The 24605-nt window shown below is 34.5% G+C and overlaps 1 protein-coding gene across 2 annotated transcripts in view; it reads left to right on the plus strand.

Annotated features, from left to right (window-relative positions):
• The window catches only part of EDIL3 (EGF like repeats and discoidin domains 3), a 446774-nt gene that overhangs the window by 264419 nt on the left and 157750 nt on the right, over positions 1 to 24605 (plus strand). For both annotated transcript variants that reach the window (XM_007977476.3, XM_007977484.3), the window contains one exon: positions 21318 to 21499. In XM_007977476.3, coding sequence (XP_007975667.1) covers positions 21318 to 21499 — 182 coding nt within the window. The remainder of the gene's footprint in view (positions 1 to 21317; positions 21500 to 24605) is intronic.

Genomic DNA, 24605 nt, shown 5'->3' on the forward strand with positions numbered 1-24605 from the left:
CTAAAAATAAATTTCATAATAGTTACCTTAATAGCTTTATCTGGTCAATAACACACGTTCTTTTTAGAGCTCCAAAGGGAGTGGAAACATAAAGTATCCAACTTAAAAATAAATTGAACTTGAGGAATATAGTTCTATAAAAAGAAGGAGAGCCAGAGCAAAGTCAGTAAATCCAATACTAAAATTCAAGGAAAACAGTAGCAGGGACAGAAAATAAACTATTCTGACAAGAAAAATGGATAGAACTATAGTCATATAAGGAAGCCTATAAATACTCAGCACTATTATCTAACTACGAAACACTGAAAAATTGAAACCGCAGCTCTTAGCTCTGAGAAATCCAGAGATATTTGTGGTGGTTTGGTGAAAAGAAAATCCGCTTTATATTTTCTCTGGTACACTTGGGCAGACACAAAAGTTTGTAAACATCCCTGAAATGACAATTTGGTATATAAATGTTCTCATACTCATGTAGCAGTAACTTAATAATGCTATTTCCTTTTCCAGTAGAATTATTTCTGGATTCTACCACTGTTAATAGTTTTCAGAACATTAGCACTTTCCTACGAGGATTAATATAAGGGCATTCTCAGTCCCACTCTGTAAGTGCTTACTGCAAGGTTTTTAACCCTAGGTAAGGACCACAAAGGATAAGTAGACAGAAGTGTCCTTTGATGAGAAAACCAAAATCATCTGTTTATTTGTATTAATGGATGACTGAAATTTAAAATTTTTATCAATTACAAATATAGGCAACAACCAATCATAGTGTTACCAGTACCTATGATTTTGTCACTAATAGAAATCACAGATATTTTCATTTCACATAATACATGTCACAAATGTAAAATATCACTGACATTTTTCACTAAAATGAAACTATAGATCTGCTACTACTTATTTAATGTATTAATAGATCAGCATATACACTGATAAGTCACATATTTTTAAATATTTTGATGATTGCCTTCAATTTCTTTGTATTTCATTTTATATGTTTGAAGGCTTTATTCTGAGAAGGGTCTTTAGGCTTCACCAGACTGACGAAAAGGTCCATACTATAAAAAAGGTTTAGAAACCTGAGTTAATGGTTTATCTGTTTCAAAAGACATTTTCTCCCAAAATAATGTGGGTGAAGCTTTTGGAGATAAAAGCTGTCAATGAGTCATTTTCATTGAATGTCCAGTCCTGGCCTTTCTGCTGAATTTTGTTCTGTAGCTCCATGATAAAAACATGTAAGTCAAATAGCAGATGATGAAATTGTAAGCAATATTTTTGTCATTGTATTCACAGAGGTCTTAGTAGCAGGGTTGAACTTTCATTGAATTCATTCCTGCTTCTCCTTAACTGTGCAGATTTAGACACTTAGTAACCTGGAGAGAGATGATGTATTCTAAATTACCTGCCCTGTGGACACTAACCCACATTTAAAAGACAAAGGAAAAGAGGTAAACTAAAGAGCAACCACCACCTCTTCACCCCCACATCCTCTTCCCCATCACCTGCTGCTCAGGGGCTGCTATCTGAAATTGAGCATATTCAACTGAACCTTTCAGTCTCCTTAAAACTGATTAGTATCCATGTAAAATTTCATAATCAATTTAGTTATTTGGTTTTCCAGTACCTTATACACCGTCACTTTAGAATAATGCAGCTGGTATAAGAGTTCACCAAAACACGCCAGTTGTTCAGAATCATAGGATTATGTATAAAGTAATGGAGATCACTCAGTACTTGGGGCAGGGGGAGGGAGAATGTCTGCCTGTTAACTTAGTAAAATTTCTAGTTAATGTGAACATCAGTTTCAAAGCATCAAGGTACTGTCACTAAACACATACTTAATTATGTTTTCTAATTTAGTTCCTTTCTTTTATCAGAGTGCGAGTGCACACCTAGAGTTATTTAAGGAAGTGTATGTTTCACGGACATATATGACACTATCATCTACTTGACCTTCTTTCTTTAAGGAAATCAACCTTTCATAGACTTCTGGCTGTCAAACTGGAAATTTAAAACAATGGAAATGACTTATCTAAAAACTTAGACAATTTGCAAAATGACTGTGGCAATAACATCATGCAAGTGATGAAACAAACATCAAAATAACTGACGCATGATCCCTGATATTGAGTCACTTGAAATATTGCTCTGACATACATTTGTCTAGCATTTTTGATTCCAAGAAAACAGACCCACTCAGTTTACCTCTAACATGAGGACTATTTTTAAGTTTGTATGTTAACCACATTATGATGAAGGCTTACATACTACTTGAGTTTCTGCCTCGCTTTCTCATTCTCATTATTCCTATTTGTAGATCCCGCAGTCTTTTAGAATTTTTGCTTCTCTCTGTTTTTACTCTGCTTCCTTGTCTGCATGAGTGACGAATTTAAATTTAATAATATTCCTCATCTTAATTAATAATAAGTAGTTCAAAGGATTGTGCATGAAAAGGTTAACACCAAAAAAGCAGTCAGTTTATAAATGTTCCTGAAAAGGAAAACAATTCATTTAGTATTATTCAAATGCTCTTCATAGTATAGGAAAATATCATCTATTTATACACATTTAACCTTTTGGGTAGTCAGGAAGATTTTATCATAGGAGCTTTGGTGAATTCATTCATTGTGCAAAACACTACAAAAGTTCCCACAAAGCTATTAACTGTGTCCTTCTGGTATTTGGTCTAGTCACAAAAAGTAAAACTATTATTTTATGTTCCCTGGGTAGCAGTATTAGTAACCTAACAATATTGCAAAGTAATACATGAAATTCTGTCCAATGAAGTTGATAAGCCAATATGATAAGAATAAAGTATTTTTCCTAATGCACAATTATCTACCAAGTAATTTCTAGTGGACATCTCTGTGCCACTTAGCAGGGGCCAATAACATCTCCGATAGAGTTTTCACTTGGAAAACTGTTGACGTTTCACTTGTTTTGAACGGTCCATCAATATTGTCTTAAACATATGTTTTCTGGTATTCCATATCTGAACAGGAATATTTGGGAACCACAAAATTATTTAGTTTTATTTCATTCTAAAATGGAGTTCATTTAATCAACACACATACCATCAGAGGCTATGCATATAATGTTTACATATTGTTACTTGGTTCTTTCTACAGTGTGTCTTCCCTTGTGTCTGGTTGGCCAAATCCCTTTTCAGATCTAAAGTTTGTCAATGAAACAGACATTATTTCTTCAGTGTACTTACTTTTCTCCTCAGTAACACCTAGAATACCTGCATGAGTATTTTATGCATACCTGGATAAGTTGGGCGTTTGATAATTTCAGGCAGTTGAGTGACTAAGATTTCTCTGAATTTAGTAAGAATTCGCTAGGGAGAAAGTTACCTAAGTTATCTATTTTGGTTGGTATAAAATTGGGAAACAGATGATCGCTTGTTTAAACATAATGAACAGGCAACTGGATACATTTAATCCAAGTTTAAACTGAATTTTGTAAAAGAAAAAATAGCAGAAAATTGCGTAGTATTGGTCTTATACTTTTGAACAACATGTAAGTAAAAGTGAACTATTGTTTTCCACTCTAGTCACACCTCCACTACTTCCAAGAATATGACAGTACATACAGTCTTTGAAATTTTAGGAGCTGGACAGACAAGTAAATTGTCTACAAGACTGCTTTTATTACTTGTTGATTTTTTTTCTTTTTTTTAGTATTCTACGTTAACAATAAAGTACTAGAGAGAAGTAAAAACCTATAAAAATCATATTTCAGTTAATAATTCATGTGATTAATTAGTCATGCTTTTGAGAAATGGGAGTTAAAACTAACTTTTCAAATGATTGCAAAGTGTGTGGAGTAAACAATCAATTGATTTAATTTACTCAATTTACTTTCTAATCTGTTGGCAGAGATAATGAACATTGGCTCTACATTAAAATGAATATGATAGAAAAGAGAAATATACAGTGAAAATCCAAGTTTATGCATATATGAATGTTTAATTGGTATTTTGCTTATTCGTTCTAAGGATTGTTGTGTACATACATAAAACACAAGACTATTAGAAACAAATTTAACCGCAACAACAAAAACAATCTGTGGTTGGGACACAAAGTTCTTGATAAAGTAATAATAAAAATTTTGAAATTTATACATAAACTTTTACCTTTTAATGCTAAATCAGAATAATGTCATAATTGCCCAGATGCTAGTTTCATGTTTGAGGATGTTAGCATTGAAAATGATTGCCTCCACAATTTATCCTGAGGCATTTTCTTAAACAGAGAAGAATGCACTATACCATAATAGGCTTTCTTAAAAGAGGAAATGTGAAAATAGTTAATATTGTAGAGAGAAAATACACAGTAAGAGAAAGGAAAAATAAGGCCATAGAAGTTCTTGAGGTAGGCAGTTCACCATGTTCCTTGTCTACGGATGTCTCATTATAAAATTATTCTGACTTTAGTTTCTAATAAACTGCTTCAGCTGTAAAATCACTTTCAATCTTATAAAACAAAAGCATTAAACGTTATACCTCTGCTTTGCACAAAGAAGAGGCTCAATAAATATCAGTTAAATGTTGAATGAATAACAGTCCATGTTGAACCTTTAGTCCAAAAGCCACAGCAGAACAACGGTGATGGAGAACACAAAGTGAGTTAGATCACTGTTCTACATCTTTATAAACATGACATCTAAGTGCCCTGCTCATCATTTTTTATATTTTCTCCGCACTCCTTAAGGCATATGCAGCAAACAGAACACCTCCACCGCATCATGTTACAATGTTTATCATGACCCGTTGGTAATAGATGTATCTGGGTTCAAATCCTGGCTCTAAGACTTTAGGGGATTTACTTAACCTCTCTCAGTCTCAATTGCCTCAATTACAATTGGAAATAAAGATACTCTTCATGGGGTTGTTTTAAGGCCAAAATGCCTGACATATTTTTCTCTGCAGTAAGTATGTGCAGGCTTCATTTGTATATTTTAGGAAGGCCTGTGAGAGAAAAGATAAATCCATACCTTTGGAAGGGGAGCAGGAAAGGGAGGTATGGATGGTTCACCTAAATAAAGGAATCAGCACGTTTGGATATTCCTTATCTTAGCTTCAGAAGAGAAAGATATTGGATGAGGAGATATACCAGAGTGAAGTGCACTTGAGGTGAGAATGGGTAAAATGCTACAAGAGTTTGCACTGCAAGGTAGGGAACCACCCTAGAGGGAGATACTGTCTGCTGTGTTCACCTCAATTAAATTGATCAATGATGTTTTTGAGCAACTGTTACTTCCAGGCACTTTAGAAGATGCCCGTTTATCGGACAGGACCCAGATATAACCATTGTTTGGAAGAATTTATAATCTAATGTGGAAGACAAATTTATAAATATATAAATGCCCATTAAATGTATACTTAAATGCCAAGTGCTATGATACACATATGCTTAGAGTCTTTTTGTATCCCAGGATTGGCACAATTAACTCAGTTTGGGGGAACGCTGGGACAGGGAAGAAAAGGACAGAAGCATGAGCTGCAAAAATACTTCCTACACTGTCATCTAAGTAAAATTCAGTCTAAGGTTTGCAGTTTGATATTGCTAGAAGGTAGATTTCAAGCAGCCAAGAAGATGACCTTTTTTTTCTGACCAATGGGAACCTATTGAATATATATACACACACACATACACACACACACACACATATACATATATGTGTATATATGTGTATATATATGTGTGTGTGTGTGTATCTTGTAAGATAGTGAACTGGTCAGATATATACATATATATGTGTGTGTGTGTGTGTGTATCTTCTAAGATAGTGAACTGGTCAGATAATTGGGAAGTTTATTCTGAGTGCAGTGTATAGGATCAATAAAGGGGACTCCATTAAGAAGAAAGGAGGCAGTAGCACAGGCAGTGAGATTCTGGGCTACAACAGAATTGGCTAGATGAGAAAAGAGAGGACAAATAGGAGAATGAGTTAAGCAGTCAAATTAGCACATAATTTAATAGCTGATATAACTAATACCATTTATTCACAACTTCACTTAAAATATTAATTTTTGTTGTTTTAAAATCTTTTCCAGATAGAAACTTCTGAATTAGTTATCAGTATTTTGATTTCTCACTTTCAGCAACTATGTAGATAGTAATGGAACAAAGTTGGAGGGGTTAGACCCAGATTCGTAAGGATTGCTCAGCATATGTACACCAGAGTATAATCACTAGAGAAGATCCACCTCCTTAATGAACTAATTGTACAGTAACGTATACTGTATACTATAGACAATAGCACAATATAATTCTAAATCATTAAAAGAGCCTCATTTACTTTTCATTTTGTAGTAGTTCCCTCCCTACCGTCACTGTTACCCATTGGTATATATGAATGAGGACTTAGTGACGATCTTTCTGCTGAAATTATAGATCTTTTAGGAACACAGGTATTTAGTATTATCGTTATTCCTTTTCTTATTTTTTAACTTAGTGCTTAATATTTCTAACCCCTAACAGGCTTCAGAGTGTGTAGTCAAACCATAAAAAGATCGTACTCGACCCATGTCTTTATGAAAAAGAGACCTGTAGGCCAGGCGCGGTGGCTCAAGCCTGTAATCCCAGCACTTTGGGAGGCCGAGACGGGCAGATCATGAGGTCAGGAGATCGAGACCATCCTGGCTAACACAGTGAAACCCCATCTCTACTAAAAAATACAAAAAACTAGCCGGGCGACGTGGCGGGCGCCTGTAGTCCCAGCTACTCGGGAGACTGAGGCAGGAGAATGGCGTAAACCTGGGAGGCGGTGAGGTGAGATCCGGCCACTGCACTCCAGCCTGGGCGACAGAGCGAGACTCCGTCTCAAAAAAAAAAAAAAAAAAAAAAGAAAAAGAAAAAGAGACCTGTATAAGGACAGTTTCCTTTGGTTTCATGTGATTAAACTATCTTTCTTTTCTAATGCTACTGATACACTTTCAAAATGCTGTCTTCCAGTCAGGATGACATTTGGATATACCCAAGAACAAAACTAATAGAAAGGAAGGTTAGGAGTTTCTAATTTTATTTATAAAACGGAATTTTTAGTCATGGACAAGTAATTAATAATGACAATGGAAAAATTGCTCTTTTTAGATGATTTTTGTGCCACGGCATCTGTGTCATCTGAAGGAGTAAGGAAACAGAGTCCTAAACTCCAGGTGTTACATTAACAATCTTTATAAAAATGATAAAATATTTAAAGTAGTATTTTATCAAGCTTCCTTCCATCTGTCTCCTCTTCAACCACTAGTCAGCCAAGTGCTAGGCAATGCTGAGGTTGATGACTGGAGAAGGAAGATGCAAATATAGTAAGAATAATCACTCTGTTCTTTAGATTTTAAGTGGATATTGCTACCCGCTTGACTTCTGTATCAAAATATAAGCCACACTCCTATAAATAAAAAAAGCCAGAATATTTTATTGGACCACCTGAAATTTTTTATCATGTGCTTTTGACAACTCTTGTGCAAAGGTGTGCAATCCCTGAATTTACCACACTTTTTTTTCTGAAAAAAGTATGATACTTCATAAGAAACCAATAGTTATGCATAGTTTTTTAAAAAATCTCAAAAACAGATTATGAAAAGAGTTGGCTGGGTACCACGGGGCATTTTGTGAATTTTTTTCCCAAGATATCCCCTTTATGTCCTTAGAAATTGGAAACAATGAATATTAACATTCTTCTCAAATTGATTGGAAATATAAGTCATGATGAAACAAACAAACAAAAAAAAGGATATGCCGAAGATACAGAAATCAGGTATTATTCAATTTGGGGGGAAATGGTTTGTTACTTTACTCTCATTTATGGACTTCAGGAAATGAGATTTCTTTGATTGCTCCAACAAAACTGCCAGCAGGTAAAACTTTATCTCCGTTTATTCTAAAGATAAGATTACTCAGATATTAAATTGGGGGAAAAAACTCGATTATAAAAGTGCTTTTCAGAGTTGTAATCTGGTTTATCAAAGTGTTAATATGAAAGTTTTCCACAGGACATCCTCATTTTGCACCACAATGAAGAAAAGTGCTTGACAGACCCAGACCTATTTTAAACTAAGATGATTTAATTAGTTATTTTTATTTCCAGTGAGTCTGGCAATATACTGTGGGGAATCATTTCATTTCCATTCATTACAAGAAGCCATAGTTTATATTTCCCCCAGGCAAAGATTTTTATCTGACAATTTGAATGCTTCGGTAACAGAAATATCTGATGATAAATATGGTATTAAGGAGATGCCAAGTGGTGTGATAGTTTGAATCATTTTCAGTAACAGCTCATGATTAATAATTGTGCTTATGTATGTATTCAATTATTGAATAACGTTTTGCATGGAAAATGGGAGTAGATGTTCTACTCCATTTTTATTTCTGTGAAAAAAAACCGAATGCATGTAAAACACGGCTGAACTGGTAGCATATGTTTAAAACACGTGTCTCCAGGTAGTAAAAGAGGTCAGTCTCCTCCAACTATGACTTTTTAATCTCTTATTTTTGTTTTATTACAGTAAAACAACAACAATGTAAAAGCTACCATTTCCTGAAGGCATGTTTGTTGCCATATAGTTTACTATGTGCTAACCATGTATTATTTCAAACTTATGAAACAAACCCGTAAGATGGGTGTTACTCTCCCTGGAATACACATGATTAACCAGCACAGTTCCCATACTTTGCTGTATATTGGTATCACTGTGAACTTTAAAAATATATATGTCTGGCTCGTACCCCAAGGCATTCTAATTTAATTGGTACTGTATGAGATGTGACCTGGCATTGGAATTTTTAAAAGCTTCCTGTGTAATCCTAATGTGCATCAAAATGTGTACACTACTGGATTAATCTGGAGCTGCTGAAAGATTAAACAATTTCCCCAAAGCCACATAGCTGTTAAGTGGTGGGGTAGAAATTCCAACTCACAACTTTCTGGCATCACAACTCAAATGCTTCCATGAAGTAGGGCACACTTTTTCTTCAGGGTTCTGTTCAGAATAGAGACTTTTGCACCTGTATTTGCCTTCATGTCCTTAACCAAAATTGCAATGAGGGACAGTTTTGATAAACTGATATAATAGAAAGTTTGTGAAGACTCAATAAGGTGCTTTGTGTATATTATAAGTTACCACTATACTATACTTGTTACCATAGTTGTTTCCCAATTAAATTACCTGCATTTGTAAATTGTATGATCTGATGAAGTTGTACACCTATAAATTAATCTAATTAATCTATAAATATAAACTGAATGATTCTGTTTTCTTTTTTATCTTTTTATCTATGCAGCTTTAGTTAGCTGAGCTGATAACTTTACAAAATATGAAAGCACTAAGGACATATTATCATAACCCCTTGCCTGAGCAATTTTTAGCTCACTCACATAATCTTTCCTTTTTTTTTTTTTTTTGTAGTTTAAGAGGATTTTAGTAATTAAAGAAATATGTTAAACTAATGAGATACTTTCTTACTAATGTAAGGTAAAATTTACATTTCTGGTTTGCTTTGTGTATTTTTATGCAATTGATCTTCCCTTTATATTAAAAGAATAACTATATCCTGCTGTATCCATAAGACTATTAAGTTAAAAAATATCCATTTACTGGTTTTTGAAGCACTGGACTAAAAAGAATGATTTCTAAGAAAATCCAGTCACTGTTCTCATTTGTACAGAATTTTTAAGAAATGAAATTAATTCTGTTATTTTCATTTTGTGATAATGAATATGCATCCTTTTATGTTTGTGACTTTATAGTCCCTACCTAGTTCTTGGTTCATCCCATAAATTAACATACTAGAGTGGTGACTTAGCCAACATTTGTAGAATGAAAATTTCTGGAGAAATTAGTCTTTTTTATAAAGCCAAAATGAAAAAAAAAAAAAAAAGTATTAAGTCATCTTTTCTTTAAAAGCTTAAGGAAAGCAGGTAATTCTATTTTTGGCTGTTTTTTCCCAAAATTTACTGCTTCATAATGGACAAGCATAAGATTATTTAAAACTTTGTATTTGTCATGTATTTTTAATATGTTTATAAGAAGTATATTTATTTACTTAATCACTAGGCCAAACCCTATAGCAATAACGTATTCTGCTGCAACATTTTAGAAAATACTAATTTATCCCATTATGGATATTTTGTTGAACACTGCTAATATTCCGTACCCATTTCAGCAGCTAAAGATTTAAATCTAGATTTAATATTTTTAAATAGTTTGCTTGTCTAAAATGTATGTATGTATGCATTATTGGGTAGTATTAGCAAATTCCGTATATTGTTTTTACTACAAATATTGTTCAACAAAAATAAGCATTTAACCCAGATACTACATAATGTCAGCATATACTTGGTTGTTACATACAATAAATTTGAAAAGAAACAGAAGTCAACTTTCCTATTTCAATAGGCTGATCCATATTCATTACATGATAAAACACATCCAGTATGAATCTCTATTGAATAAGAGATAATATATGAAAAGCTGGCTTAGCTTCAACAAGTTTATAATAAAATTGTTACTCGATTAAATCCTTCTAGATATTCTAAGACTGGTAAAGCATCCTTTGTTTTAGTAGCTTTACATTTGTTATGTTTAAAGTTCTATGTTGAATTATTCCTTTCAGGATTACCAAAGCCACTGTAAATACAATATTTAAAACACTTGTGGCAATTTTATTTGTAGGAAGGTTCAATTAGTAAATGCATATTATCAAGAATTCATCCTCTATTTCAATTTTATACTGGAAATGCTGGCAATTTATTTTTTTAATTTGGAAAGACGAAACACAGCACAGCTGAGGTTGTGACTTTGAGAGCAGGCTTGGAAATTAATTGCAGGAATGTTTAGGTCCCTGACCCAATCCTATTACTTCTCTGATTATGCAGGTATGACCTATTGTCTTCTAAATGAAAAATATGTTCTTACATTTTTAAAAGTAAATGCATAATATAGATGTCTGTAGAATTCAAATGAACAAATCATCTACTATGCTTTCCTAGGCTCCATTTTGCTCTCTGTCATTTCTTCCACAACTTTTCAAAGGGTACTAGTATTAGAGAAAGCTCAGTATGTCTTTTTTTGGCACCCGCAATGGCCTCCTGTTTCATCTCTTGGATTTTTTTTTTTTTTTTTTTTTTTTTTGACCTCTGGAACACTAAGATTTCATACTTGACCTAAATTAACATCCAGTGTGAAGAAAAGATAACTACATTTTACAGAAAACAAAATAACTAGGTTTAGCTGGTAACTGGGTTTGGAACTATGATTTATCTCTCAAATAAAAATCAGTGCCTGACACGGCAGTAATATTGTTTTATAACCAAACATCAAAGGCCTTAGGGCACTTAGCTTGATGTGCATTTGCCAAACAATCTTAACACATATAAATAACTTAAAGGCATGGGAATCTGTCTTCTACACAACACTGTTTGAATATTAACATTTTGTATTCGACTCACGTTTCTTTAAGCAACTCAGTCCCTCTTTTAGCATTTTAACCTTAACATTATACCCTTCTTAGCTCTTTCCTATGTAGATATATGTTTTGTCAGAAAGCAAGAACAGGTGTACAGCTACAGGTTTTTGAATTTCAGGCTTTTGAGTTTACGGACAAATGTCTCATCAGTCCACATAGTTTTTACTACTTGAAAAATCCAAATACTCTTCCATTTTAAAAGAATGTATCTTAAGCAAACTACCGTGAACTTTTCTGTTGTCCTACAGCAGAACTGTTTACTGTGATAAGAGGATAATCATCTTAGATTTTGTCAACTTTTGTGAATTATCTCAATAAGAATTTTGGCCTTTGAATGCTAGAGTTCATAGGCTCTATTCTTTAAATAATAATCATTATTCTGCATCAATATACTCACAAATCAGTTTGAGAAATATTAATAGACAATTTTTTATTATAGTTTAGTTTATTCATGGGCTTCATTTTTCCTGAATTGAAAACAATTAATTTAAACTGATAATATATCATAATTGGCTTGAGATAACACACAATGTGAAGAAAACATAGCCACATTTTGAAGGAAATCGTTAGATGGCTGATAATTGCATTTGCGACTTTATAAATGTGGTTTTCATTCCACAGTATTTTCCCTACCTCCAAGAGCTGATGCTTATATATTTTTAAGCCTGCCAGTGAAGAAAGCATTTCTGATTTTAACACCCTCCCTGTATGTTGAATCCTTATAGTGATAATATCTACATTCAGAGGACTAATCCACCTTCAAAAAAGAAAGAAAAGTAATTCCAAAAAGCAATGATTTGTTTTAGTTTACTTTAACCTGTAATATTGAGAACTGCCCATTTGTAAGCACTGTGCTAAGTGCTTTGAAAACCTAAATAATGCAAAAGGCATCGTCTCTACCTGTAAGAAGCGTATTATGTCAGAGGAAAGAAAAAAAGAAGCACAAATTGCTGTTCCTCTTCATTTAACCTGGACACCTTCTGAGCTTTCAATATGGAAAATAATAGAATACAGGTCCTAATAAAATTGAGAGAATGTTTTCCCAGCAAAATATCACAGAATTACAATATTCACAATTGTGAGGAAAATTAGCATTTATCTAAGCTATGCTGCCCATCTGATAGGAAGAAACAGCCTTTTCTTTAAAGTACACATGCATTTTATATGGAATCCAAGTAAGTTTAACTAATTTTTGAAAACAATATTGAGTATTTCTTAATTACTGGTTTTCCTAAGGAAGGTTACTGTGACTGTATGTAATGTTTATACCCTGATACAAAGACGCAATCGCTCAGTGTGGAGAGAGACTAACCTCACCAAGTGGAATTTTCATTCTCATTCCTTTGACGATGATTATTCTCAGTGTCGTGACCAGAGGCTGACACCCAGGGGGTGCTCTGCAGGAGTCTGGGAATGAGTAAGTGAATCTAAAGCTGTGTGGTGCATGTTCACTTTCACATTCTCACTCTGTATCTGGGAAACTTTTTGGCCATTTCCCCATCTCCTACAGCTGAACTGGAATATTCAGGCCCTGTTCCTGAATCACCCTTTCTTAAACTTTCCATCTTCACTCCATCCCTTGCCCTCTTTCTTCTGATACAACTTCCTAACACACCATAAAAATGATAGCCTTGAGAGAAATCAAATCAAATGCATGGGGGGCTTAGCTGACAAGACTCACAAAAAAAAAAAAAAAAAAAAGAGAGAAAAAAAAAATTTAGGGTTCCTATTAACCCTCAGTTCACAGCATGAGAAAGAGTGACCTTGATCCCTCCGTCACCAATTAAAGCCTGGTCTCAAGCCAACTCTAAAATAAAACAAATGCTAGGAATGAAAGAAAGGCTGTGGTCCAAGTGGCACAGAGGAAAGCTTATATTTGAATCAGCATTAATTTCTGCAGTACTGGAGGTCATCACTAATCCATTCACCAGTGCTTGCATTCAGCACAATTATCACACTATACTAAGCACAGCAGAGGACTCACTCGTATAAGATGAGATGCTTGGAGAAAGGGAGGACTGGAGATGTTTAAAGGAGATTTGTTTCTTACATGGCTTTAATTTGAAATCCTTTCATTCTGAAGATGTCTGGATATTGAGATAGAACAAATGAAAGCAGTACATTGCTGTTACAGATTCAGCTGTGCATCTCACTTATTTGAAAGGCTTAATCAGCACACTCAGGAACAAGATGTGAGACATCTTGAGGCACTGCTTACTTGTCAGCTGCAAGATCAATAAAATGCAGACGCCATTCTTTGCCGCACTCCAGAGAATGAGTTTGCAGAGTGAGAAGGACTCCACTTTGAAGTTATTTTATTCACATCCCACTTGGCCAAAGCAGAAAAGTAGCTCTGGGGAGGCACTTGAAGTTTGGCCCCAGCTAGCCCAGCTGCTCCTGCTAAACCTGCCAGGTGACTCACTTGCTCAGTATTAGTCTGAACAGCAGGGTGTCAGGTCAGAAGGCATTTCCAGTCTACTCAGACAGTTCAGGCAATGTAGTTATTTTAAATGACTACATAAAAGATGCCTGAAATCCTCTGGTAGCCAATGTTGAATGGACTCATTAATTTAGGATTATTGTTGTACCTGACAAAAGGAAGCGCAATACCAAGGATGCATAAACACAGATCTTCCAGACAGGAAATGCAGACTACCATATTCTACTACCATATTCTATTTTTGTATTCAGCATTGATCGAATTGCCACTATGCCCTCTCTAGAGGTAACAGTGGGGAATTTCAGAGATACCTGGTAATGCTGTGTGGCAGCGATTTGAAAGAGAAGAGACTCAGACCACTACCAGTTACATTTTTTTAAAGTAATAAACAAGTGCTCTTCTTTACTCAGCATATAAACAATTTCTAAAGAAGGCCTCTATATCTGTGTACCTTTGAGAGCATGTAAGTGTAAATGATTTTTAATTAAAAATGAAGTGTACAAATAAAATGCTACCATATTACCTGCCATTTGTATTGTTTGTTTACCTTTCATATTTATTTTTTAGAAGTAATTCCCTCCACAAATATTTATTAAATGTTCACTAAAATTGAAGCTTGCTGCTAGATACTGTGAGGAGTATAATCTTTACCTACAAACGGGTTCTCTATCTTGTGGGAAAACAGATAGGCCCACACAAACATATGGATGAGTTGTGGACCAGGGAAGTACTGGACGTGGTTTGAGCATAGAAGCAGATTTTCACATCTCAATCCTGTCCCTGCAGCCTGGTTGATATGAGAGGTGTTGAGAGTAGCTCACCAAAATCAGTATAGCGAGAGAAGGAAGGTATGACAAGCAGATCCTCCTACGTTCAATCCAACAGCAAGAATAATTTTTGATAAATTTTAAGAGAGGAATTTGGTCCAGTGGTGTTATTTGTGAAACATGGCCAATCTCAATGAAAGGAAACACCTTTGTTTGCTCTCTGGACCCTTTGAAACTCAGACACTCCATTTCTCTCCTCTACCTTGCATCTAATCATTACTAGTTCTGCCTACCTCTTAATTGTTTCTAAACTCTTCCTCTTTTCCACACCTCTTTCAGGTCTGCATTATTTTTCACATGGACAACTGTAGTAGCTCACTTTTTGGACATAGTTTTGTCCCTTCTTAAATCTACTGTTTATGGCACAGTGGGAATGATCTAAATTAAATGAAAATGTGGTCATAGAATCCTTCAAAAACTCCCCATCACTAACAGAACCAAATTCTATCATCACAGTCTTCCGCAAAATAATCTAGTATTTTTCTACTTCTGCACTTCATCTCTTAACCATTCCCCCACCAACCCATCTTGATCACGTGATACTGAACTGCCTCTAATTCCCTCATCAGAGCAGCCTGTTCCCTGCCTGTGTCTATCCTGTCTCCTCTCTCCACTATGCAAGCTCGTATGCTTTTCCAGGAATCATTTCCAGAGTCCCACGCTAGGTTATTATTCCCTTTTTTCTTCTCCCACTGAATCTTCTGCATTCACCATGACAACATCTGCCATATTATATAGAAGTGTTCTTATTTCTATGTGTCTCCCCATTACACTGAAGCCCCTTCAGGAAACCAGTACTGTAAACATAGCCAGCTCCTTCTTCCCATTCAGAGATCAGACTTGGTGTAGCCTGTCAGAAAGACCATCTCTGATCACCTGACACCCACACTTGATTCACCCTTCTTTTTTTCCTTCATAGCACATACCACTTCATGGTATTTTCTTGTTTAAGTGTTTGTTTATTATTTGTCTCTCCACTAGAGTATGAATCTTTTAAGAGCAGAGACCTTTTCTGCTTTATTCATCCCTTTGTCACCACTACCTAGAAAAGTGCCTAATATGTAGAAGGGCTTCAAAAAACACATATTTTCAAAACTGAACTAAATGAACAGATGGAGTGATGGATGGATGAGCATATACTTAGAGGTCAACAAATTAATAAGAATGGAATTAGCTTATCCATATTAGATAAGCAGAATATAGGCCAGTGATGGTATCAGGCTAATTTTGGATTGAGATGTGAAAATCTGCTTCTATGCTCAAACCACGTCCAGTACTTCCCTGGTCCACAACTCATCCACGTGTTTATGAGTGCCCATCTGTTTTCCCACAAGATAGAGAACCCCTTTGTAGGTAAAGATTATATTCCTCACAGTATCTAGCAGCAAGCTTCAATTTTAGTGAACATTTAATAAATATTTGTGGAGGTAATTACTTCTAAAAAATAAATATGAAAGGTAAATAAACAATACAAATGGCAGGTAATATGGTAGCATTTTATTTGTATTTATCGTATTTTATTTGTAGGAGACACACACCACTATAAACTCTAGTTATTTAATTCTGTGACTGAATGCCTGTATTGGTTCATTCACACATAAAGACACATGCACACGTATGTTTATTGCGGCACTATTCACAATAGCAAAGACTTGGAATCAACCCAAATGTCCATCAGTGACAGACTGGATTAAGAAAATGTGCACATATACACCATGGAATACTATGCAGCCATAAAAAAGGAAGAGTTTGTGTCCTTTGTAGGGACATGGATGCAGCTGGAAACCATCATTCTTAGCAAACTATCACAAGAACAGAAAACCAAACACCGCATGTTCTCACTCATAGGTGGGAACTGAACAATGAGATCACTTGGACTCGGGAAGGGGAACATCACACACTGGGGCCTATCATGGGGAGGGGAGAGGGATTGCATTGGGAGTTATACCTGATGTAAATGACGAGTTGATGGGTGCTGATGAGTTGATGGGTGCAGCATACCAACATGGCACAAGTATACATATGTAACAAACCTGCACGTTATGCACATGTACCCTAGAACTTAAAGTATAATAATAATAAAAATAAAACAAAATAAAAAATAAAAAATAAGAACTACCTGAGACTGGGTCATTTACGAAGAAAATAGTTTAACTGACTCATCATTCTGCAAGCTGTATAGGAAGCATGGCTGGGAGGCCTCAGGAAACTTACAATCATTGGGGAAGGGCAAAGGGGAAGCAAGCATGTCTTCCCATGGCAGCAGGAGAGAGTGTGAAAAGAGATGTGCCACACACTTTTAAACCACCAGATCTCGTGAGAACTCACTCACCATTATGAGAACATCAAAGAGGAAGCCCGTCCCCATGATCCAGTCACCTCCCACCAGGTTCCTCCCCCAAGACTATGGATTACAATTCAACATGAAAGTTAGTTGGGGACACAGAGACATACCATATCAGTGCCATACATTGTCATGTACTGTTATAGTGGATCCCAACTTGTGAAAGCTCTGTTACATCCTGAATGTTACTAGTGATATATTGTATTTTCATTCCATGTTAATGTTCCTGTTGCCTTGCCTAGGATGTGGAAGTATGTATGCCTCACATAATATAGACGAAGGAAAAGATCTGAGTCAAATTTTGGAGAATTACTGAACTCTCCACATTAAATTACAGAGTCATCTTTTGCAGGCTTAACTTCCCTTCTCACAATTTTTCTAATTCATGAAATAGGCCTGATAACACTTTTTTCTTGAGGTATTATTTCAAAGATTATATGAGAAAACACATATAGGTACAATTTTCAAACTTCAGAGTTCTCATCTGACATTAATTACTTCATCAAATATCATTTCATATATCTTCTCTCATTTGTTGATAGTAAAAGCAATGCATATTTTCATATTATCTTTCTTTTTAAGTATCCTGTTATTAATTGTTTCAGGTCACTTAATCTTAGGTGTATGATCCTTCGCATTCTGAATTGTAATTCCTTCACTGGTTTTTATAACTGTTGAATTTAATAGAATATTGAGGAAGTGGATAGCACAGGCAAAAGGAAATTGGATTTTGAACCTTTTATTGTGATGACATCCATTTGATTGTGGTCCACATGATTAGTGAAGAAAATCTGCTGTTGTGATAACTTTGCAGAGTGAAATAAATCTAAGGCTTGGATTTGCTTATTACTTTACTGTTTAGGAGAAAAAAAGCCCCCGATAACAACGTTCAGTGCATATTTATTGAGCTTTTCCTGTGTACAAGCCACCGTGAGCATCTAAGGATATAACAGTGAGACATACCTAGCTCCTACTCAAAAGGGGCTAAAAAGCCAGGATTACCTCAATTGAGGTCCTCTAAAGAGAAGCATGCAAATAACCTTACAGAACCAAGCTCATTATTTTTTCAGCAATTTATAGTTCCAAAAGCAAAGCTTTTATTATCTTCTTCACAACTGATAAATTAAGTGTCATCATAACCCCAATTTTAAAAAGTAGGAAAATGCGGAATCAGAAACTCAAAGCAGTACCTTGACAACTCACAGACTCACACTTCACTCAAGAACCCCCATCACAGTCATGCTTCCTTTAGTGGCCTTTTTTGAATATATGTAAGTGACAGAGCATGGTATGCAAATGTTGGAAATTGGGTTTTGGGGGAATATTTCTGTTTGTTTGTTTGTTTAAAGCAACAATATAGAATTAAGGACTGGTAATACTTGTAAATTTTACATCATGGCAATGAGATAGCTCATGCAAAAATACTTTGTATAAGATATAGCCCTAAATAAATATATCATGTCAATATATATTATTTGAATGGGGGGGGGGTTTGCTTTGCTTTTTTTGTTTTGTTTTGTTTTTTTGAGATTAAGTCTCACTCTGTTACCAAGACCAGAGTGCAGTGGTGCCATCTCAGCCCACTGCAACCTCTGCCTCCTGGCTTCAAGCAATTCTCCTGCCTCAGCCTCCCAGGTAGCTGGGACTACAGGCACATGCTGCCACGCCCAGGTAATTTTTGTATTTTCGGTAGAGACGGGGTTTCACCATGTTGGTCAGTCTGGTCCCAAAATCCTGATCTCAGGTGATCCGCCTGCCTCAGTCTCCCAAAGTGCTGGGATTACAGACATAAGCCACTGTGCCCAGCCTGAATTGTGTTTTTTTTTTTGAAAGAATTAATATGCAGGACTAAAGAGCATAGCAAAGACTGGGAGCCTTATGGCAGAGTGAGTTGCGCATATATATTTTCAAAATCGCTCATTGGTATTTGGCTTATATGATAATACAACAGTTCAGAGCCAATGGGTTTCCTGATATGTTATCTACTAAAGGCAGGTTAATAGATTAACCAACGAAGTAGAATTATAGGATATTGTGATTTGAGATGTACTCTCTGTTTTAAAATAGTTACAAATTCTGTGAAGATATCTAATTCAGCATAAGGTCTTAAGAGGTATGTGACTAAATGGCACAGAGTTATTTTTAAGTCTGTCCTACAGCTCATTTATCAATTCTGGCTCTCTAGCTCTGCTAGTCTACTTACTGGCCTACAATAAATGGCCTGCAATAAAAGATCTCCCTGCCTGCTTCATTTTCCCACCCAAACATTTTACAAACCAAGGACAAGATGCTTGAGACCCCTTTGGTGACAATATTATTAAAAAGCTAGGCTCCTGCCATTATTAAAATCACAGTGTCATCATGAAAGTTTCTTAGTACGTTTATGAAGTCTGTAAAGATCTTGAAGTTTAAAATGGAAAGCAAAATAAGGGTCCAAAGATTTCATATCTGAACTTTTAACATTAAGTTTTTGGGAATGTGAAAACCAGATTATTATCTGCAGCTCTTAAGACTTCAATTCTACTAATGAATGGCTTCTTAATTTAATGATTCTAAAGAGATATAGTGTACCTTCATAAAGTGCTAAACAGTCTTAATTACATGTTAAAAAAAGATCTTATTATCTAAATTTATCATACCAAGTAATTTTTTGTCAATGGCAAAGATGTAATTTATACTGTATTGATATTGTTGTTACTAATACAGTCTGATGAAGATAATTACTCATCCATATATTTTTATCTTCTTTATAAAAAAAATTTAAAAATTTGAAAGCCGTCAGAGCTACTTACTATCTGAGCATGGAATAGAAAAAGAAGCATGTTTATGACAATTAAAAACATGGTTAACAATGAGAAATATCTTCTTAACTTTCAAAAATATTATAATTCAGCTGCTAATTTTTTTCATATTGTCAACCTCAATCTAAGTGTAAACATTTAATTACTGACAACCGTTGGATTTTGATAATAATTAAAATCTAAAATGTACTTAGTCATAATCACCAATCAAGTTGACGTGCATATACTGATATTTAATAGTGGCAATGAACTTCTTTCTTCTTTTCAGAAATTCTGATAAATTATTGTAGTATATTTTTATACAATTATCATATATATTATACAAATTTAAGTTGGCAAAATATTCAGTATAGCATATGAAATGTTAATGAAATTAAGAAAATCTTTTCATTATATCATATCCCTACTTATTCTGAATTTTCAAAACTGAATTTAAAAGAAATGTACCTTCTGCTGAAATTTTATAAAGCAGTTAAGAATTTATATATAATTTTATATATAATACAAATATATATGTAATTTTCAAAGATGTATTTACCTCCATTTGTAATTTGAAAAACTAAACACATTTGACATCTGAGAACATATCTTTTGAGCATAATGTGCTTTAATCTTAGTATTTTAAAATTTCATTGGAAAATTTTCTTAAGTTTCTCAGTTGCAAATTTAAAGATATACATGCAGAATCCCAATATGTAGAATTGTGAATTTGGAACTAAAGTGCTAATAAGTATTTTAATATCTTGATTTACTGAGTTGTACAAATTGTCATGTATAATGTTGTCAGAGAGTTTACCTGCTCTCTTTATAAAAATAATTTGTCTACATGTATTTTATAATTTATAACATATCATGGGGTATTATAATAATATTTTTAAATGTTAACAGATTTATCCATTTCCCTTTTGTTTTGGAGGCATAACTGATGGTGGCTATAAAAATTTAAGTTATAAAGTTTATAGACATGAGAAATGCTAAATCAATACAAAAATGACTTTGACAAAACTCAGCTTTATGATAATCAAGAAATAATGGATGGAAAGATATTTGTTGAGAGCTTATAATTTCTGAGGCATGCTAATCTCCGGGAAAATAAAATATGAGCTAAGCCTTTCAAGAGCATTATGCTTTTGTTGACGTGATCAACAACCAAAAACTATCAGTACGGACACCAGAATCATAATGCAGAAGGGAAGTGTCTATTTAAAGTGACTACTTTCAAAGCTAAGAAAGAAGACAGTGTCATGAGAAGCAAGAATTGTTTCCTTAATGTAGAGATCAATAACAGATCTGTAAAGGGGATGAGGAGTAAATGGCATGGTAGTGCAAATTCAAATCATTAAAAAAAAATCCTATCAAATCTAAAGACGTATGTTGTACATGTATTATTTCGAATACATTCGTATTTTTTCCTGTTTTTGTTCTCAGAATGCTCAGGCCCATTGGGAATTGAAGGTGGAATTATATCAAACCAGCAAATCACGGCTTCCTCTACTCACCGAGCTCTTTTTGGACTCCAAAAATGGTATCCCTACTATGCACGTCTTAATAAGAAGGGGCTTATAAATGCGTGGACAGCTGCAGAAAATGACAGATGGCCATGGATTCAGGTAACAGCTGGGATGGGACAAGGTTAATGTTACAAGTCATTTTTAAAGGATTCTGGTCATTTTAAAAAGCAGACAAGTGAGAACTCAGTGTGACTCTTCCTTATGGTCAGAGGGAAGGGTAATTTAGTGAAGAGTTCAAATTAGCTCACAATTCTGATAAGTAAAAAACATGCACATTCTATTAAGAAGCTGGTTAAAAAGATCAAAAACGTTAAAAATATTCAGGTGTAAATACCACTATTTTAAGGTGCATATCAAAGAAGGAGACTTTCTGTATTCCATGTGTTCGTTACCACTGTGTTAACATTTAGCAGCAACTTATGATACTTCAAGAACATAAAAATTACATCTATTTTTTTTTTAACCTCTAAGAAGTGGGTCCACAAATGCAAGTATAAAATATACCATGAATCATAGTAACAATACCTCAAATGCACCTTCTTTCAAGATGAAGGTGTTTCATTTCATAGTGTTATTCATTCTCATCAACCAGGTATTTTTTAAAACGGGAGAAAACAACAATATACTGAAATATTAAGTGATTTCCCAGAGCGGGTAGCAAAGGCCTACATACATAAATATGTAACAGCCTATATTTCTGTGCATTTCAATGCTTTTTGAGCATTTAGATGAACTATGTACTAGGAGTACAGAAAGATGATCAAAACTGGTGCCTGTGAAACAGTAAATCTCTGTTGGGGAAAGCACATTAGTAACTATCTAACAAATCGCTGATGTGTACTAAAGGGAGGAAGAGTTCAGTATACTGTGGTCAGAGGAAGAATCCATTAATTATCTTGAGAAACTCACCTGGGGCAGACAGCTTTTGAGCTAGACCTGAGAAGGATGGCTTTCCATAGAGACTAAACATCCAGGGAATAGCCTGATCAAAGGTGCTATGTGACAATCTGGGGAATATTATGCAGAAAATCATGACTTGAGTAAAGGTTGCTAGAGGGATGTGTTCAAATGTAGTGTATGAGTTTGCTGTGCTTCAGGAGTCATACTAAAAGGTATTAACCTTCTTTCAGTGGAGTAGGGAGATATTGCAGAATTTCGATTAGTTTAGGTGATTGATCTGTTCTATCTGTTTACTACATATTTTAAGTCAAAGAAACATGGAAATCCCTGATGTGACTTAACTATACAAGGACTAGTTTACAGGCATTTGGTATAAAGAAAAAATGATTTATGGCTAAGAGGCAAGGCTTCCATAAATGAAAAACTGGGCCAAAATCTCCTTCAGATTCTTTGTTCATGTTTCTTAGGCATTCTTACCTGTCTCATAAACATTTCTTTTATCTATAGAGCTCTATAAGGTTACCTGAAGTTCTTGTTTTGTTTTATGAATTTATATTTACATGCATTTGTTAAAATTGCTTCTTAAGTTATACTTGACTTTTTCAGTCTATAGACACGTATGCAAAATGAACTCCAGATAGTGAAAATGGCACATCTATACAGTTTTGATTGCACTCGTGAAGGATCGATGAAGGTTTAAAATATGCATAGAATAATAGAAAATAATTATATCATATTTACTAATGAATGATCATTCCAGAGACATTTTTAATCACTCTAGTTGAAATGCATTTGTAGGACTGTGGTCATGATAAAACTTTAGACATTAATATTCGCAGCTGAAATTCAGAACTGTTGAGAGATGATATCGCCAGTTTACATCAGGGTTTCTGTTTGACAAATTATGTTTGTGAGCCTCAATGATTGCCATCTTTCTATAAACCATAAATAGCACGCTTTTGCAACATGTACTCTGAGAAACACCTTATTAATGTTTCATATCCGATTGTTCACTTTGCTTTGTCCCAGTATTGCCTACTTAACACTATGCATCATTCTTCCTTTCGAAGTATTGCATGATGTTTAAATTCCCTTTATCCCAGTGGATATAGGCAGAAATAACCTTAATCGAACAGAACAGTGGTCAACACTGACAGAAATTTAGATTTATTCTCTTAAGAATAATAGCTAAAACTTACTTTACTTTTAAGGTCAGTGAGATGATAATAATTTGCTTTTGGTCTGAAGATGATAATGCACTCAGAGAAAAACAGTTAAAGTAAACATAAAAGGTTTTATATTAGAGTAAGGACCTCAAGTATAATGGGTGAAAAACTAAAAAATATTGTTATTCAATAAATATTTAAGAATTATATTCAATGTATTCATTTTATAATTGTGTTCTTTGATAATATATTTTTAATGTTATTTTTTACAAAACTTTACCAATTTTCTTTTTTTTTTTTTTTTTTGAAACTTTTATTTTAGATTCAGGGGTACATGTGCAGGTTTGTTATATAGGTATACTTCATGTCATGGGGTTTTGTTGTACAGATTATTTTGTCACCCTGGTATTAAGCCTAGTATACATTAGTTATATTTCGTGGTCCTTTCCCTCCTCCCATCCTTCACCCTCAGGTGAAGCCCCACTATCTGTTATTTCATTCTATGTGTCCATGTGTTCTCATCATATAGCACCCACTATAAGTGGTGCTAAGGGAAAACAAGTGGTATTTGGTTTCCTGTTCCTGCATTAGTGTGCTAAGGATAATTAGTTTGCTCCAGCTTCATTCATGTTCCTGCAAAAGACATGATCTCACTCTTTTGAAGCTGCATAGTATTCCATGGTGTCTATGTATCACATTGTCTTTACCCAGTCTACAATTGATTGGCATTCAGGTTGATTCCATGTCTTTGTTATTGTGAATGGTGCTGCAGTGAACATACGTGTGCGTGTGCCTTTATCATAGAACAATTTATATTCCTTTGGGTATATACCCAGTTATGCTGTGACTGGGTCAAATATTAGTTCTGTTTTTAGTTCCTTGAGGAATCTTCACACTGCTTTCCACAATCACTGAACTAATTTACACTCCCACCAACAGTGAATAACCATTCCCTTTTCTCCTCAACCTTGCCAGCATCTGTTATTTTTTTTTACTTTTTAGTAATAGCCATTCTGACTGTTGTAAGATAGTATCTAATTGTGGTTTTCATTTGCATTTCTCTAATGATAACTGATTTTGAGGTTTTTTTTCTTTTTCCTGTGATTGTTGGCTGCATGTATGTCTTCTTTTCAAAATTG

This window comes from Chlorocebus sabaeus, chromosome 4, assembly GCF_047675955.1.
Source record: "Chlorocebus sabaeus isolate Y175 chromosome 4, mChlSab1.0.hap1, whole genome shotgun sequence".
NCBI classification, from domain to species: Eukaryota; Metazoa; Chordata; class Mammalia; order Primates; family Cercopithecidae; genus Chlorocebus; species Chlorocebus sabaeus.